This window comes from Archocentrus centrarchus, chromosome 21, assembly GCF_007364275.1.
Source record: "Archocentrus centrarchus isolate MPI-CPG fArcCen1 chromosome 21, fArcCen1, whole genome shotgun sequence".
Classification (NCBI taxonomy): Eukaryota; Metazoa; Chordata; class Actinopteri; order Cichliformes; family Cichlidae; genus Archocentrus; species Archocentrus centrarchus.
The window spans coordinates 10,645,186-10,663,848 of NC_044366.1; the positions used below are offsets into that span (position 1 = coordinate 10,645,186).

At 37.5% G+C, this 18,663-nt stretch overlaps 1 protein-coding gene across 1 annotated transcript in view; it reads right to left on the reverse strand.

The window, feature by feature from the left end:
• The window catches only part of LOC115800641 (syntaxin-binding protein 5-like), an 84,896-nt gene that overhangs the window by 14,488 nt on the left and 51,745 nt on the right, over nt 1-18,663 (reverse strand). The window contains exon 3 of the mRNA XM_030758122.1: nt 4,807-4,888. Within this exon, the coding sequence (XP_030613982.1) occupies nt 4,807-4,888 (82 nt within the window). The remainder of the gene's footprint in view (nt 1-4,806; nt 4,889-18,663) is intronic.

The following is an 18,663-nucleotide window of genomic DNA, read 5'->3' on the forward strand; positions in this document are numbered from 1 at the left end:
TGCAAATGTGACATTTGAAAGCAACTTGAAAACCTTTTTTTTAAGCTGCATATAAATTAAATGTCTACTAATACACACACACACACACACACACACACACACACACACACACACACACACACACCCTGCTTTTAAAATCACTAATTTAACAAGATATACTTCAACCCACATACTGCTGTAGCATGCGTGCTCTCAACTAGACTCATTCTCTTACAAAAACTTTTGGGTGCTTATACACATACTTAGACCCCCCCCCCCCCCCCCCCCCCCCCCCTCATTCCCCACACACACGCGCACACACACACACACACACACACACACACACACACACACACACACACACACACACACACACACACACACACACCCCTCTTCAGGCTCATCCACCTCCATTTGCTTCAGACATATCACAAGTAGGCCAATGAGTGATGGAGAAGTGGGCCGAAACAGCCAGTGGGCTTTAAAAAAATACGCTGGGCAAAGAAAAAAAGAAAAAAAACAAAGAAGCTGAGAGAGGGACGAAAAGAAATTACAGAAGAATAAAGGAGAAGTTAGATGAGAGACAACTTTTCATTTGAGACCAGTGTGACCCATCTTCTGCTCTTTTGTCCATTATGAAATCCCCTAAAATGACTTATATGACACAGGGCACTGCCATGCATAAGCCCACGAACTACTGGTTTGTCAGTAGAAAACAGGATCAGTGTAAAAATGAAGTGGAGAATACAAAATATTAGGTGTCCCTTAGTAAGTACTGCTCATAATTATCCTTTAAGTAAACCAATGAAATATGTAGTGATTTGGCTCCTGCCATTCAAAGATCAATTAACTGAGAGTTAATAATTGATAAGCTATAGATTTGCAAATGTCATTATATACCACATATACACGTAAAAAAGACCACTAGGCTCCTGCAACAGAATTTTAAAAATCCACAGTCAAGTACTGTATATTAACAAGGGTGTGTGTACTCTAATTCCTCATTTATGCAGTCACATACGGTATTTCCATTTTAAAAGAATACCATGTACTGCAGTGTCTAATTCCTAGCAATAATGCTTCTCTTCCTACCCACAAAGGGTATTTGAACAAAGTTTATTCCAAATTGTTTTTGACTCGTACAACTTTTACACCAGATTTTCCTCCATTATATTGATTTCTGGCTAATTACTGTAAATATGCTGAGTATGGATAATATAAATCAATGAACCAAAGCATTATGACCACTAACAGATGAAGTAAATATCATTTATCATCTTGTATCAGTGGTGCCAAGGTCCTGCACACATTAGATTCTAAGCAAACAGCTGGGCTCATACTCAGTGTGCTGGCCTGTACCTCATGTGTTGGCCTGGGTTCATAGTGAGTGTGTTGGCCCCTAACAAGGGTCAATTAATTATGGTTGAACATCTGGCTGGGAATGCCTTAGAAACAGTGCAATGATGAAAAAAACTATATGAATAACTGCAGTAGTCTCAAAGTCTGTGGTTTCCAGGGTAAAAGTACAGAACAGCAATTTTTGTAAGGTTTTAGAATTTGTTTAGCAATTAGAGTGATGCCCTACACCTTTAAAGAGGTGCTATATTTTTGCTTTTTGGTCAAAATAATTTTGAATGTCAGATAAAAAAAAGAGTTGCATGTAGACTGATAAGGCTAGTTTAACCTTAACTTTTAATTGTAACCGTCACGGTTAGGCTGTGTGGCTGGCAGAGGTGGACCCAAATGCAGGACGCATGAGACAGAACTAAACTTTAAGGCAGCTTTAATGCTGAAGCTCTGTAACAATGTCCAGAATACAAAATACAAAATCCAAGGTCAGACGTTAATCCATAACACTTGGAAATCTAAAGGGGAGGCGCGCACACACACAGCGGGCAGGGAATACAGACCATGATGCAACAAAGAACAGAGAAGAACTGAGGGTTTAAATACACACAAGGTAATTGGGGAGAGTGGAGACAGCAGGGAACAACCGGTGAACCAAATAAGACTAATGACAGAAAGGAAGCAAAACTGAACACAAAGCACAGGGAACAAGGGACTGTCAAAATAAAACAGAAAATGACCAAACAAGACACGAACGGAGACTTAACACAACACGAGAACTATAATAGCCAAGAGACAAGGGACGAAAACACAGAGACATACAGACACTAGAAAACAGAGATGTGGGAAGACAAGAAGACAGGAATGGGATACAATAACCATAACTAAAAGCAGAATTCAAAACCTATAACAAACTGAGAATCTAAACTGTAAGGATACTAAGAAACACAACTAGAGATATATATATAAAAAAAAATAACAGAACCTCACAGAACAAATGGCCTAGGACCATGACAGTAACTTCATTTTATTATCAACAAATCCCTTAAAATGTGAAAACCAAACAGTTTATCTTACTAACAAATGCCATCTGGGTAGTTAAAAAGTCCTTCTATAGCAAGCATCTTGGAGCAAAGTGAGTTATTTTTTTAAAGTTACTCTTTAAAACCCACAGTTTCATGGCATCATTAATGGCCCAATCAGAGCGCTGACATGAACATCATCTGCCTCCTACCAGAGCACTGAACCAATTCCATTCTAATTCATGTTATGGATACAGTTAGCCATGATGAGGCAAAAAGAAGTACATGTACCTAAATATTTACTACAGTAACGAATAAAGAGATCTTCCTTCCACCACACAACTAAATCTAAATTCAGTGGTTACACTACAGTTACAGTTAATGCTGGGAGGTGGAAGTGGTCTACAACTTTTGTAGAGTGGAGATATAGACATTATAGCATGCTAACACAAAGCTAGCTAAGAACTAGGGTTTAATATTTTTCCCGAAAATGACATGGATCAAATCCCGGGAAATGAAGAGCCATTTCCCGGGAATCCCGGGAAAAAGTTTATTTATTTTTTTATTTTAATTAGGCCTTCTGTAGCCTGTGTCGGCCTTAACCTATTCTGATATTGTAGAGGTAGCTTTCCAGCTATGTCCTGTTATGCCCAGTAGGGGGCAACGTCGGCTTGATTAACGCAATAAAACCTACATCTCAGCATTCGAGTGCTCGAGCTATGCGGTGTTGTATCGTTCCTCAACACTCCCTTAACAAATATAATTCGAATATTCCTCCATTGTACATGGAATTATAACAAGATATTTTACAACTGCTGGTGCAAAACAATACGGTTCATCTCCACAGCATTGATAAAGGCTCAGCCACGCTGTCGTGGCGACATCTGTTGGGCTATATCTCCACCAGTGGAACGCTGTAATAGTCATTGAAAAGTTAACTACCGTACTACACTATAATATGACATAACACAGGGCCTTGAGTAATGCACTACGACTTGGTCATTGCCATTCTGGCAACAGCAAATTTATAACACCGTGTCTGAGGGTTAAAGTAGGTTCGCTGTGAATCGTCTATTGAAAAACTGGCCAATCATTATAGCCTAAAAAATATACATTTTACTCAACTCCATTTTAAAAGCGAAATATGTTAAAGCAATCTATTTCATGATAATTTCTTCACACATTAGGCCCGTATCCTAATTCATGATTGTTAGTAAGCGGCTGCAAACGAGGAAAAGAAACACTCGAAGTTAAACAGATATTTCTTTATTGTTTAGGGCAGGCATATTTTATAGGCTATATAATGCAATATAACAATATATAATAATATAAAATTATATAATACAAAATACCTTAGGGTAAACACATTGCCTACGATTTCAACAAATTAAAGAGGAAAAAAGCACAACTGTGTAATACCTCCATTAAAACGCTTGAGATGAAGCTGAAGCCTTAAACGGAGGCTGAACGTGCCTGAAATGAAGAGTAATGCTTTTCGCATTAAACGAACCCTTCTCTCAATATTTCCTTAAATTTAACATTCTGAAGCTTTCTTTTCTTTCTGAAAGTCAAATCGACGCGCGCGACTTTTTTCCCGGTTTCCCGTCTAACGTTTCCCGGGAAACGGGAAATGGTTCTGATCGCATTTCCCGGGAATCCCGGATCTCGGGATTAAACCCTACTAAGAACCCATAATGATGTTAAAGCTGAATGAATGCTGACCCCAGCCCAGCAGTCAAACCCTGAATTTCAACGGTAACAAAGGCAGTGATGAGCAGTCAGGCTTGTAGCATCATCACCTCCATGAATGTTTCTACAGTAGAACCGCTGTGGTGATCGCTTTGAAATGTCTTTGGGCTGGTTTTCAGCTGCTTTGTGTTGTTGGTTTTGTATTGATATGTGAAAACTAAAATGCATCCTCATTAGGATAGGGATTTGTGTTAGTGTCTAAGGTTTACTGGCAAACCCCTGTGCTACCCCTGCGGCTTTGCTAGTTTTGTCTGTCAATAAACAGTAACTGTCAAGAAAATCATAATTACTTTTTCTTAACAGTGATTAAATAAATAATATAACAAATTTATAGATGACATATGTTGAACAATACAAATATGAAAAATATATTAAAATAATATGAATATATATTGTAACATTAATGACAAATTATAGATTAAGAAGATTTAATACCCAGTGGGTTTCCTTATAAACTCACTGCATTACTTTTAAGAAAAGTAACAAGTAATGAGTAATACATTACTTATATTAGGTAATGACCCCCAGCAATGGTTATCATCACCATTATCATTTCGTTTTCAATTCTATTAATTCAAACTTAGTTTTATCCAAGAACTACAAAATGTTTTTAATCATTATTATAATAACATTAAATTAGTTACAACATATGCTACTACAATTCCAGCTTTCCGCATTGTAAAAAGTATTATGATGGATTCTCGCTTACCTCATTGATGAGAAACTGCAGCTGAAGAACAGCTGCTCCACTCTCATGCTGACAATAGCAGTCCACCCCAGGTCGTCCCAATCTGATGACACCAGAGAGTCAAGGAAGTGTACAAAACAAAAATTTGATGGATATATCAACACAATGCAGACGACACCAATACATATTTATGTGCCAGTGATTGCAGTGCACTCAGAGATTAAATCCAATCAACATATAAGTACGCATAAAATAGGATGCTGAGCCAAAACATCATGTCCATTTACAGATGAAGTGAATGACTTCATGCATAACAACAGCACATCATAGTTTGGTGTATATAAGACCAGTTGGTTTTGTAGTCCAGTCACAATCTTTGAGTCAACAATGTGGATACAGGCTGTCAATTATAAACATATAATTGTATATCACCAATACTTTGAAACAAAAGTTAAAGGGCCTGAGGGCTTACAAAAAGGTTTCTTAACCTATAGTCCATAGTTTTCAGTTGTTGACCTGGTCTTTTCTTCCTTATCTATTTATAAATTTAGGATAAAACATAAAAAAAAAAAAATCTATGCCATTGTGTTGTTTAATTGAGAATTTATCTAAAAAAAATGTGGCTGTACAGAAGCTGAACTACAGAAGATCACTTCAGCACAGCACAGACAGATGGTGCGATGTCCAACCTATAAAGGATGACTGGATTTATAAAAAAAGTGCATTATAATCTTTGATGGTTGCTGACACAGCCCTCACCGTACCTCTCCACTAACCTCGGAGCACTCAGATTCACAGGGGAAGATTCATGCAAGCGCAAGTGAGGAGCTGTGTGTACACAGGTATTCACTCTGTCATCACAAAAAGGTCCAGACGCCATTTAATGTCATCCTGTTATCCAAAACAGCTCTGTTAAATGGCCTTAATTGTTATTTCATTCACCTATTATTATTATTTTTAGCACAGTTCTTGCGACTACTTAATAAAAACTTTCCCAGTATCTACTAAAAGTAATATTTTAACTTCATACCCATGATTAAGAATATTTTATATAATGAATGTGTATAAAATAAACCTACTTGCAGGGAACAGGTATGCTCACCAGAGGAAGTCAAATCCCCAAACACATCTTTCAAAGCAGGTGGAACTCACCAGGAGGGAGAAATGACACAATGTGAAAACAGAGCCAGTTGGATCAGAATTACAAGCAGTTATTCAAACACTACAGTTTGTACAGAATAAACTATGTTGCAAGCATTTCTCAGCACATCACAGTGGAGCAGAGCAACACATATGACCAATCCTGCAATAACCAAAATGACTCTCTTGTGTCTGCCAATCCATTATTATAAAGTATAAAAATACTCAGAATAAAACTGCCATTGCTGTCATTCTTGTCAAGCACCTTAAATCACAGAACTCAAAACAAACAAAAAAACCTAAAAGACAGTAACTGTGAAAGTGAAATTTTATAATAAAAAATATTTATTCATGAAGTTGCATTCGGTGGATGGGTTTTCACTTTTTCTACCAACACAATGAGAACCCTTCCTTGTTCAGACATTTTTTTTCTCTTCATTCCACATAGTGCATAAATTTTTCCCATGATTTCATGTGCACATGAGCTGTAATGTTTTATTACAAAACCTATGGTATGATGTGGCTAGCTATTTTGCCCTCATCTTCTCCCTGAAGAGATTTCTGTTCACCTTGCTTAGCATCAGTGGCTGCCCACGACACCTTGCAAACAGCTCAGGGCAAGGTGATTGTATGAGCCATAATCAAATATGTGTTCAGTTGGTTAACAGTGCAAAGAAAAAAAAAACTTTATGAGTGAAGAGAGTGGTCAGAAATGTGTGTTCAGTATCAATGAAACCCAGAATGAGTAAGTATGTGTATACGTACGCAAAATAGGGACCTAGAATGTAGATTTAATTACTATTGTAGCATTCCAGTATGAACAAGTGACATGACCAGTGTTTGCATTTATGTTAGTGTGGACAGCATATCCAGTTATAAATCTTTCAACATTTGAAGGTTATGCAGTAAGTAATATTAAGAAAAGCACTGTTACTTAGTAATAAACACTATGGTTTTCAAGACGTGCAACAGTCCAACATACTGATGCACAGTGAGCACACTTTATGTCAATTTCAAAATGTCCTCTGAAAGCAACAGGGCAGAAACACCCAGACGGTCCTTCTGCACAGACTTATCACATCTACAGAAGTAGCAGCAGCCACGGTCCCTGATATGGTGAACTGTTGAACCAGGGAGCAGATCTCAGGCGCATTGAGAAGGAAAGACTCAGACAGTTTATGGTTCAAAACACTGTCTGTGACTTCAGACTACAGTGAAGTTTATTTATTAAAATGCAATTTGTCTAAACCTGTTTTGTTCTCTATACAATGCATGCAACACCCTTAACCTTACATAGAGAACTAGAACTATATATGTAAATAGTTCATTCTTCTGCACTGCACAATGTAACAGTTACTATTGTCTTTAAAATATTAGTGTCAGTATATTTTGTAGATTTAAGTTGCCTATCTGAACATAATTAAAATCAGTGATAATGATCACAAAAATTGTTTATTAAAATGTTTGCTATAGTGTGTTCAAACTGTATGTGTGGACCACAGAGAGTGTATTTATTAGTGTCTCGTGTCAGTGAGTGTATTTCAGGGTGGCTGGTTATGGTCAAAGTCAGCTTGATTAATGTTAATACAAAATGCTATTTAATTATCATAATTTGCCCTGGCAGTATCTCTGCATTACATATTCTGTCTTTCATGCATGCTGTAATCAGTCAGAGATTTGTAAAATGCTTCAGTGTCTCTTTTAATATATCAAATTAATGGTTTGATAAGACACTGTGGCAGACATCCAACATGATGTAGAGGACACTGTCAAAAAATTGTGACCTTGACTAACTAGAGGGTGCTGTCAGACACTTTTTGAGTGTGGGTGTCTCTGTACTTGGATCTCAGATTTACAGAATGTCTTATAAACTGAAAGTGCTATACAACTACAGCTCAACTAAATAAACCTAAAATAACAGAGAAGAAAGCGAGGCACCAGGGTCACTGATACCAATCAACCCATGTGTGTTGTGCTGATATGCCCTAAAATACAATACACTGATGCATCTATGCTCCAGCTGTTCTGTAATGATAAACTGACTATGGTTTACAATGCTGTGAAAAAATATTTGCCCCCTTCCCAATTTATTTTAAGCACTTTCAGACCTTTTCATTCAAGAAATCACTTAAATAGAACCTGTCTGACAAACTGAATGAGAATAAAAGGACTTAAAAAGCAACACATTATGCCATGATCTAAAGAAACTCAAGAAAAGATGAGAAACAAAGTCATTGATTTCTATCAGTCTGGAAAGGGTTGCAAAGCCATTTCTAAGGCTTTGGCACTCCAGCAAGTAAGGGCCATTATCCACAAACGGAGAAAACTTGGAACAGTGGTGAACCTTCCCACGGGTGGCCGGCCTACCATAATTACTCCAAGAGCGCATCGACAGATCACCAAAGAGGTCACAAAAGAACCCAGAACAACAGCTAGACAGTTGCATGCCTCACTTGCCTTGCTTACTTGGCAAAAATGTCCAAGGACTTCCAAGGAGAAAACCACTGCTGAACAAAAAAAACATGAAGTCTCATCTCACATTTGTCAAAACATATCTTGATGATCACATAGACTTTTGGAAAAATATTCTGTGGACTTATGAGACAAAAGCTTAACTTTTTGCAAGGTTTGCATCCCATTACATCTGGCATAAAACTAACACAGCATTTCATAAAGATTTCACATCATACTAACAGTCAAATGGTAGTGCTATTGTGATGATCTGGGGCTGCTTTGCTGCTTCAGGACCTGGACATTTGGATGGATGGAACCATGAATTCTGCTCTTTACCAGAAAATCCTGAAGGAGAATGTCCGGCAGCTTCAGGCCCTGAAGCTCAAGCGCACTTGGGTTGTGCAGCAGAACAAAAACCCCCTCCAAAAACCCCAAAACAAACAAACAAACAAAAAAACACACACCAGCAAATCCATCTCTGAATAGCTAAAAAAAAAAAGGTTTCGGGGTGGCCAGACTTAAATCCCATTGAGATGCTTTGGCATGACATTAAACAGACCAGTCTTGCTTGAAAACCCTCCAATGTGGGTGAATCAAAACAATTCTTCAAAGAGTGGGCCAGAATTCCTCCACAATGAGGTGAAAGACTCATTGCCAGTTGTCACAAATGCTTGACTGCTATCAGCTATTAGGTATAGGGGGCATATTTTTCACAAAGGGGCATGTAAGTTTGAATAACTTAATAAATTAAACCCTTACTTAAAAACTGCATTTTCTATTTACTCAGTTTATCTTTATTAATATTAAAATTTGTTTGATGATCTGAAACATGTAGGTGTAATATATATATATATATATATATACAAAAAAATAAGAAATCAGGAAGAGGGCAAATACTTATCATTGCATATTCAGCCTGTGAAGGTTCATTATGAGACTGCTTAAGGTTACTAATGAAATTAATGAAACTTCAAGGCAGGTTAAGACAAAGGTCCATGGCAATGAGAAAGTTTTAACAAAGTGAAAATTTTGCAGCAGATATTAGAACTTTTATACACTTTCCACTGATTTCTGCCCCGTTTTTTCTGTCTGTCATCTTGTCCAAATCAATGGATCTATATCACTGAGGAAAAATACCAACAACTTCAAGCTTTTTTGAGCCCTTTGTATTCATGCGCCCACACTGAGCCACCAAACCTCAGACAAATCTATTTGCTGACCTATGGCTATCCTATGGAGCATAGGGAACGGCCCTGTCCACATAAAGCAGTCGATATGGGCTGTGTTTCTCTTTTGAATTACTACACAGCAGGAGACGTCTAACATTAAAGGCTTAAATGACAACAACCCAGAGGTGGCTGCTTGTGAATGTGTTGGTGTGTGTCAGTATTGACAATCTGAGTTATGCTTGTAGCAGTCAGTTATGTTAAACAAGCCCACAGTGATGTAATGTTCTGTGTCGAGCATCAGTTGTTTGAATTCTAGAGTCAGGACACTTTAACAGACGCTAAAAAATAATGTGAATATTCTGCAATATTCTTAGTGGTAGAGATGGTATCATGCATCGTATGCTGCATCGTATGCTCATACAATTGCAATATGTAAAAATGGAGAAATTATATATTTGTACATTGGTTTCTGAAGGTGAGGGAAATGCTTTTGGAAGGCAGCAGGGTAGTTCTGTGGCTTCTTGGGGTGTAGGCTGTGTCAATTCAATGCTATGATCACTGCTGTATTCACTCACTCAATGAGTGTGTGTATGTCTGTCCCCCCTGTGTGTGTGTGTGTGATTCAAGAGCTGACTTGAAAGGAAATGGTAGACTTAAATCATCTCTCTGTCAGTCTGCATCATTCTCTTCCTGACAGGCGAGTCTTTGTACAGATCACATTCAAATTCACATCACACTCAAGAGCGCATCAAAACACACAAGATGCTGTCAAAACACAAAGCTCATGTGAAGGTGAAGTTGCCTACATTCATAATAAGACAAACACTGTACTGCTGCCAGCTAACAGGAGAGAATGGCAATGAGTATTTGTTGGATGTAGAATTTAATGATTTTTGCCTCGAAAACCAATAAGCGAAAGCAAATGTGTCATGAATTTAAGTTAAAACTCATTTGGAATGCACGGTTGCCTCTGGGCATACCAGGCAGAAATGTAAAAAAATAAAAATAATAAATGATCAACTTTAGAGCAGAAATAAACACATGTGCCTGGAGAACACATTTTTGTTCTAGTAGGAAAAAAAATGTACAGATTTTTATATAGAATTTCCAGTTAAATCATATTTACCGTATTTTTCGGACTATAAGTCGCTCCGGAGTATAGGTCGCACCAGCCAAAAAATGCATAATAAAGAAAAAAAAAACATATATAAGTCGCACTGGACTATAAGTTGCACTTTTTTGGGGGGGGGGAGGTTATTTGATAGAATCCGAGACTCAGAGCAGAAATTCCATCTTGAAAGGCAATTTAAAATAATAATGGATTAAAGAACAGGGCGAACACGGTTACGCCTACATTATGCTAACGTAACAAATTCAGCTACATGACGCACAACGAACAGAGTACCTGTCTGGTATGTTAACGTAACATTAACAGTTATTCAGATAACCATAGCATAAAGAACATGCTAACAAGTTAACCAAACCATCAATCCATTGAATTCTTCATCCTCGGTGTCACTTCTAAACAACTCCGCACACTTTGTACGTAGACGAAGCGCCGCTTCCTCTTCTGTGTCGCTTTCTTCAGACTTGTCGTCAGCTGCAGTTCCAATTATTCCAGCCTTTCTGAATCCCAACAGGATGGTTTGGTTGTCACTGAAGCCCATGTTTTCTTGATCCATCCAATGACTTCCAGGAAAGTTGGGTGGCGCATTTTCCCAGTTGCCGTTAAGCTGTGCTCTCCGTCCATCATCCACTGCGCCCACAGGTTACGCAAGACTGCCTTAAAGCTGCAGTTCACGGAGATGTCAAGTGGCTGGAGTATTTTGGTTCATGTGTTATAAATTTCACATATAAGTCGCTCCGGAATATAGGTCGCACCCCCAGCCAAACTATGAAAAAAAGTGCGACTTATACTCCGGAAAATACGGTAGACTTAATGTTATACCTATGATGAACCTGCCCAGGGTGTACCCTGCCTCTTACCCAATGAGATGGGATATTCCCCAGCTCCACCAGTGGTTAAAAAGATGGATGGATGGATGGATGGATGGACGGACAGATGGATTGATGGATGGATGCATGGATGGAGTTATAGATTAGGTGCTTGACCTCTCAAACTCTGGTGTTGGTGCCAGAACCAACATTTTTAATGTAATTATTTTACAAACATGGCTTGCCTTGGTATGATTTGTACCAACAGGCTGGTGTTGGTGCCAGAACCAACATTTTTAATGTAATTATCTTACAAACATGGCTTGCCTTGGTATGATTTGTACCAACAGGCTCTACATGAATCCTGGGCTCCATTTTCTTTTTTTTTTTTTGTCAGTTAAATTCTGTTATTACTTGTATGGTACCAGTAATTAGCAGCTCTCTGTGTCTCTGTGTCTGTGTGTGTAGGATACACCTTGCTTGCCAACCTAGCAAGTATTAGCACCTCTCCCCACTTGTACTGTTACAATGTTACATCTGCTTCCAAAAAATAGAGACTCTTCAGACCACAGGCAACATTGTTCAAGTATTCTTTTGTCCAATTTTGGTGAGCTTTGATCACCAAAATTAGCAGACAGGAGTGGCACCCGCTGCTGTACTTGACGGGTTGTGTGTTTAGAGTGTGCTTTTCTGCATACAGTGGTTGTAAAGATTGGCTATTTGAGTTACTGTTGCTTTCCTATCACCCAGAAGCACCCTGATGCTTGATTTGAACTTCAGCAGGTTGTCTTGACCATGTCTACATGCCTAAATGCATTAAATTGCAGCTTTATGATTGACTGATTAGATATTTGCATTAACAAGCAGCTGAAGTGTATTAAACAAAGTGGCTAGTGAGTGAATATACAGTATATGTGCTTGACAGTTGATGGAGTAAAATGGGGACCCAATTTCTACTAAACAACTTTAAAACAATATGGTTGTGCCATCTCTAAACCTGGTGGATTCAACAGTTTACACAACTGCACGGCATCCCACAAACAAGTCCACTTATATACCTTGTTTGGTAGGTTTTCAATAAAAGACAGAGAGGAAACACAGTTAATGTCAAAAATAAATATTCGGAGACTAGTTTTGTGTTTTATTGTGAATGTTCTGGATTAGGATTCCACATATTTATCCTCCTTGTAGCCAGTCTTAGCAGATTATACACAGTAAGGATCATCACTTTAGAGTTTATTTTTGTGTTTTATAATTTGGGTTACATTAAAATCAGCACATATTAACAGTTAACTAATATACAGTTCTTGTTTTAAGAAATTTGGAATTATGTTCTGGTCTAATCACTGTGGCATATTTTGTCTGATTTTTGTCTTTAAGTTGTCTTTTTTTGCTACTTCTTCGAGTCTTTTTGATGGTATTCTGTTTGGCACGTCACATCCTTATTGTTTTAATTCTACTTCAGCTTTAAGTTCACTGATTTGGTCGTGTTTAGTCCTGATGTTTGGCTTTCTGTTTGAAATTCTGCCTTTTTTTTCTCAAAGGAGTTTGTAAACTCTGTTTTAAAAGGTCTACTATTACATATTATTGTAAAAAATGATATAATCACACGTTATTTTTCTAGTGTGTGCTTCTAAACTGGTAATTGGTGTTACAGTTGCAAAGATTGGGTATATTCAAGCAACAAAACAAGTACTGTAAGAGAAGCTTCAAGATGCACTTAACAAAAATGAATGCTTTAAGATAATGCCACCTGTATAGTTATACTGCAAAAGAGACTAAAACACAATTAGCTTACAGTTTTCAATCAATTATTACCAACTTACCCTGCTGTGGGCAAACAAATTAGTTCAGAGCTGCACACAATGGGCTCCAATCACACATTTGTATTTATCTCAGCAGGGAAGGCAACACTTATATTAAGTCTGCTGTGAGGAAAAAATGTCAAATGTTTTTATTTCCCAGTCTCACCAAACAGGAGGGAGATTATGTTGACTTTGTCCTACAATTCCCCTGCTGTCTCCCGTTGTTGCAGTAGCAACAGAGATGAGAAGATTTGAAATGAATTGCTGCAAAATTTGTCAAAAAAGCTACTTTGAATATAATAAGAAATTATGAATATGATAAGAAAAGGCTAATCAGCCATCCTGAATGCATTCCTCCATGAATTAATTTAAGAACATTTATTTGTGTTCTGGTTTAAAACCTTAGGATTCTGCATCCTTTCACAGACTGAGGTATTTTTTCCACTATCTTCTGAAACAATTCACAAGTGTTTCCTTGCCTTCCTCCAAACCTTTGAATCCATACACTCTAGAGTTTACTTATTCGTCTGGCAAAATATCCCCCACACTATTACGCCACCACCAACAGCCTGAACCAGTGGTACAAGGATGTTGTTTACACCAAATTCTGACCCTACCATACATATAACACAGTAGAATTTTAAACTCATCAGACCAGGCACTGTTTTTCCAATGTTCTATTGCTAATTTTGATGAGTCCATGCAAATATAGCCTCAGTTTCCTGTTCTTAGCTGACAGGAGTGGCACCTAGTGTGGTCTTTTGCTGCTGTAGCCCATCCACTTCAAGGACTGACATGCTGTGCATTCAGAGATGTGCTTCTGCATAGCTTGGTTGCAAAGATTGGTTATTTGAGTTACTATTGCCTCCAACTCGAAGCATTCCCCTCTGACCTCTGGCATCAACAAGGCATTTTCATCTAGGGAACTACTGCTCACTGAATGTTTACTCTTTTTCAGACCATTCTCTGTGAACCCTAGAGATGGTTTTGTGGGAAAATCCCAGTAGATCAGCAGTTTGTGAAATACTCAGACCAGCCTGTCTGGCACCAACAACTATGCAATGTTCAAAGTCATTTAAATCACTTTTCTTCTCCCATTCTGATGCTCGGTTTGAACTAAAAACCATGCCCTATCTTAGTGGCTGAACCATGTAGCCGGGCAGGTGTTATCTGCCATCTCTGGTTTCTGCTTAATCCCTGATATCTGAGTCGCAGACTATGAAAGGGTTCTCCACAGTCACTTGGTGTTTTCATTCTGTTCTGTCAACTCCAAACCACTTACATGCCTTATTTTTTAAATGCTAACAAGATAGAGGATTTCACAAAAAAGGATACAAAAAAAAATATGCAGTATTAATATGTGCACACATGGTTCATGGTGAAAAGCTTAAACCATAACAACTAAACTGAGCTGTCCATATGTTCATGCCAGAAGATGCAGGTGTTTCATCTGTGAGACTCAAAGTTGTATGTACATGCAGATTATTATATTATCAAAAGAGAATTATGTTTTGGTTTATATTTGCTGTCATCACTAGCATTACAGTGGTATCTACATTATTATTATTATTTAAATTCTACAGAAAACCCCGACAGGTCTTACAGCTGTTACAGCCATGTTCTTCTGCAGGCAGTGATGTTAATACCCTGGGCTGTGCTGTACTTCAAACTGCTGAAATTTAAGAAGAATCTTGATTAAAGTCATTTTACTTCACAAGATTAAACCATAGCAGTTCTTGAATTGATCTCATTGCATCCTCTGGCTATCATCTTATCCATGCTCAAAATTTATCTCTCACCCCACTTTTTTTTTTTTATCTCTTTAACTCTATCTCTTTCTGTGTGTCTGTGTGTGTATGTAGGTACACGCATGTGTGAAGGAGGGTGTATAATAACTGTTTTGTGTGAGTTTAATAATGTTGGTGAAGGAGTGGAGACACAGCTGGGCAATTTAGATTTGAGTATAAACATCTCACAGCAGAGTGGATACAGAAAAAAAAAGTGTGCATGAGTGGCTGTGCAAGAAAAAGTGTGTGCATGAGTATGTGTGGGCACCCACACAGCCAATGTGGGCAGGTGACTGGCTGTTTGAAGGTGCACATACTGTATACAGCTCCAGAGTTAGCTGGATTATCCAGTAGTCTCATAAAAACATTTGTGAAGTGGCCTTGATGTCTGATATGCAGCGATGTTATATGAAATTTACTTAGCTGTACAGGCAAAAAAAAAAAAAAAGGCAGATCATTTAATATTTACACTTGTTACGTACATACATATACTATAATTTGATAAACAGATTCAATGAAGAGAAAGACCATAAGCGTATCCTCAAATTTTTTCCATGCTCCAGTGTTTCCAAAAAAATCTTTATACAGAAATACGGCCAAGTGTGTTTCAACCACTTTCAGTTGTTCAGTTGTTCAAGAAGAGAGGAAAAGAGAGCATAATAATATCAACTTTGTTCCAAAGTCATGATTTCAGAAGTCCAGCACAAGCCTTTAATTTTTGCCAGCAATTATCTGATTAAACAGCGGAGTGACTCTCACTGCCAGGCAGAATTGCTTTTTTCCTTGTGTTGGTCAAACTCCATTTCTGGGTGATGCTCTGTGTGTGTGTGTGTGTGTGTGTGTGTGTGTGTGTGTGTGTGTGTGTGTGTGTGTGTGTGTGCGCGCGCGCATGTGTGTCTGTTTTATGATGAATAATCTGGACTAGGAACCATGCAAAATGGTTTTCAGTGCTCCTTGTAGTTTAATTCAACCAATAAAATCAAAGACCTAAGGATCCAAGACACACTGGCACTGATATCAAATGACAAGGGAACAAACTCTGAAATCTTAAGCACCTGGGGGTTGATCCCACACAATGTACATTATCTCTGAATGCACACACTGCTGATTTATTTAACTGGTCATATGGTGGTGAAGGCAATACCATATCCAGCCAGCCAGCCACCCATCCATCCACCCATCCACCCAAATTATGGTCACTGAGGAGCTGGAAATGTGGTGTATACTCTGGACAAGTCGGTAGTCCATCACATGGATGCAACAATGAAATGACAGAATTCCAATAAATTCAACCATGCCTATTGCTCTCTTAAAAAAGAAAATGAATTCAAAATGAAAAGTCTGATAAAAACACAAAAAGAGAAACCTGTCATTTTGCTAACTGCATGAGAGACATTAATCAAGGTCAACTTGCTGGCTTTCAGGGACCATCATATTCATCTGTAATACAGTAGTTAGCCAGTGTGAGTCAGTTAACCTCTTTGACCTTGCTTTATGTTACCATCCTTCAAGGTTTAGTTTTGAATAAACATTTGGTATTAAAGTGGATTGCCCCGGTACCAAACAGTATTTACTGTAACAAGGTATTTTCTATACATATGAGCTGCCACTCAGTAAACCAGGTAGAGATATGTTTGCACTTGAAACTTATTTTGCTTTTGCTGGTGGACCATTTGCATTGTTCATAAAAGGATTCTGTTAAACAGTGTATTAACAAGTGAATGACTAACAATCCTGAATGCTTATGCAATCAGTTTCTGTGCATGTTCCTGTGTACTGGAAAATAAAATAAAGGACAAATCTGTCAAACTAAAAAGGCTTTGATTAGCGGAAAGCTCATCCTGTGAATATATCTTCACAGATGTTGCACTGCACTGCTTTGATGTGATAAGAAAAGTGAGAGAAGGCATCTGTCTGGATGAGGCTCTGATAATTTAAAGATATATGCATGTAAATGGTTACTTGACTGTTTCACATAATAGTGATTAGAATGCTAAAGCTCATCTGCTCTCTGACTACTAGTCATTTTAAAGAGTGGTCACAATCTATGTTGAGTAAAAGTTTTGAAGATTTTCTTTGGCCAAAATGTTATTTGTTGATTATATCCAGCATTTTTACAATCTAGAATGAACATAGAATTTAATGTAGAGGTAAATATAATTATTAAAATATCTTCTTTGTTAAACTTGGGGTTATTAAACATTGCATTATATGTGAGAGAACCATAACTAAGATTAAGATAGTGTTTATTTGTCACATGCACAGTTATACACAGTACAATGCACAGTGAAATGTATTTTGTACCTGCAACCATATATACACACACATATAAATAAGAAGAAGAATAAAAATAAAAAAAGAATAAAAATAAAAAAGTAATTCACACTATACACTATACTCTATATACTCTACACTATGCACACTACTAACACACTACTAACACATTGCCACAATTACACCTTGCCCATTATTGTGAATTAAAATTTCTTATGAAGCAATTAAAAACATCTTATAAGGCAATTTCTGCTTTATTTAAATCTCTCCTGTCTATACACACATGGCCACTCTATTAGGTACACCTGTTCAACCACTTGTTAATGAGACTAATTAGTTAGTGATGCAATACATTCAGGCATGTAGACATGGTCATGATGACCTGCTGAGTATCAGAATGGGGAAGAAAGGTGGTTTAAAGGACTTTAAAAGTGGTTGTTGATCTTCAGAAACTGCTGATCTACTGGGATTTACAGCATATCTCTTCTTTACAAAGAATGATCCAAAAAAAAGAAAATATCCCGTAGCTCTCTGGGTGAAAATGCCTTGTTGATGCCAGAGGACAATGGGCAGAAATCTGCAGCCACTGTGTGACGCTATCATGGCAATATGGACCAAAACCTCTGAGGAATATTTGCAGCACCTTGTTGAATCTAGGCCATTAAGGCAGCTCTGAAGGTAAAAAAGGAGTCCAACCCAGTACTAGCAGTGTATATATCACAAAGCATCTGGTGTGTATATAAATAAATAAAAAATGTTCCATGCTCATCTGGTAAAATTCTCATGCCAACAACAATTATCTCCTTCTAATTGTCTCATCTAAATACAACTCACAGCTGGGGGATTAGTACTTTTCTCATGTCCTTTTAAATTTTCCTGCCAAATATAATGTTATATTTTTAAATCTTAAAATGGATTATTAATTGCATTTCCATATGACAGTGTAAAATTATTAGTTTAATAGTGTTTGAGCCAGTAAGTGCCCATACTGTAAATCTACCATTATTTCTCCTGTTAATTCTGCATGCAAGTCTTTTTTTTTTTCAGTTCAGTGAACTGCATATTCAAGTCTGGCAGCATCAGTTTCACAATACTTTGAATTACATGTCCTTTAACCATAACCTCTGACACGGATCTCAGTTTGCTGTATATCAGCATTTTGTCATTGTGCATGTGTTTTTTCAGCTTTTTCTACTTTTCTACAACATGTTTTTATTATTAGACACAATCTATAGCTTCATTAGCCTAATTGTTTTATTTACTACTGCTGCACCTATATATGCATAATGTATAGGTATATATATTATGCATATA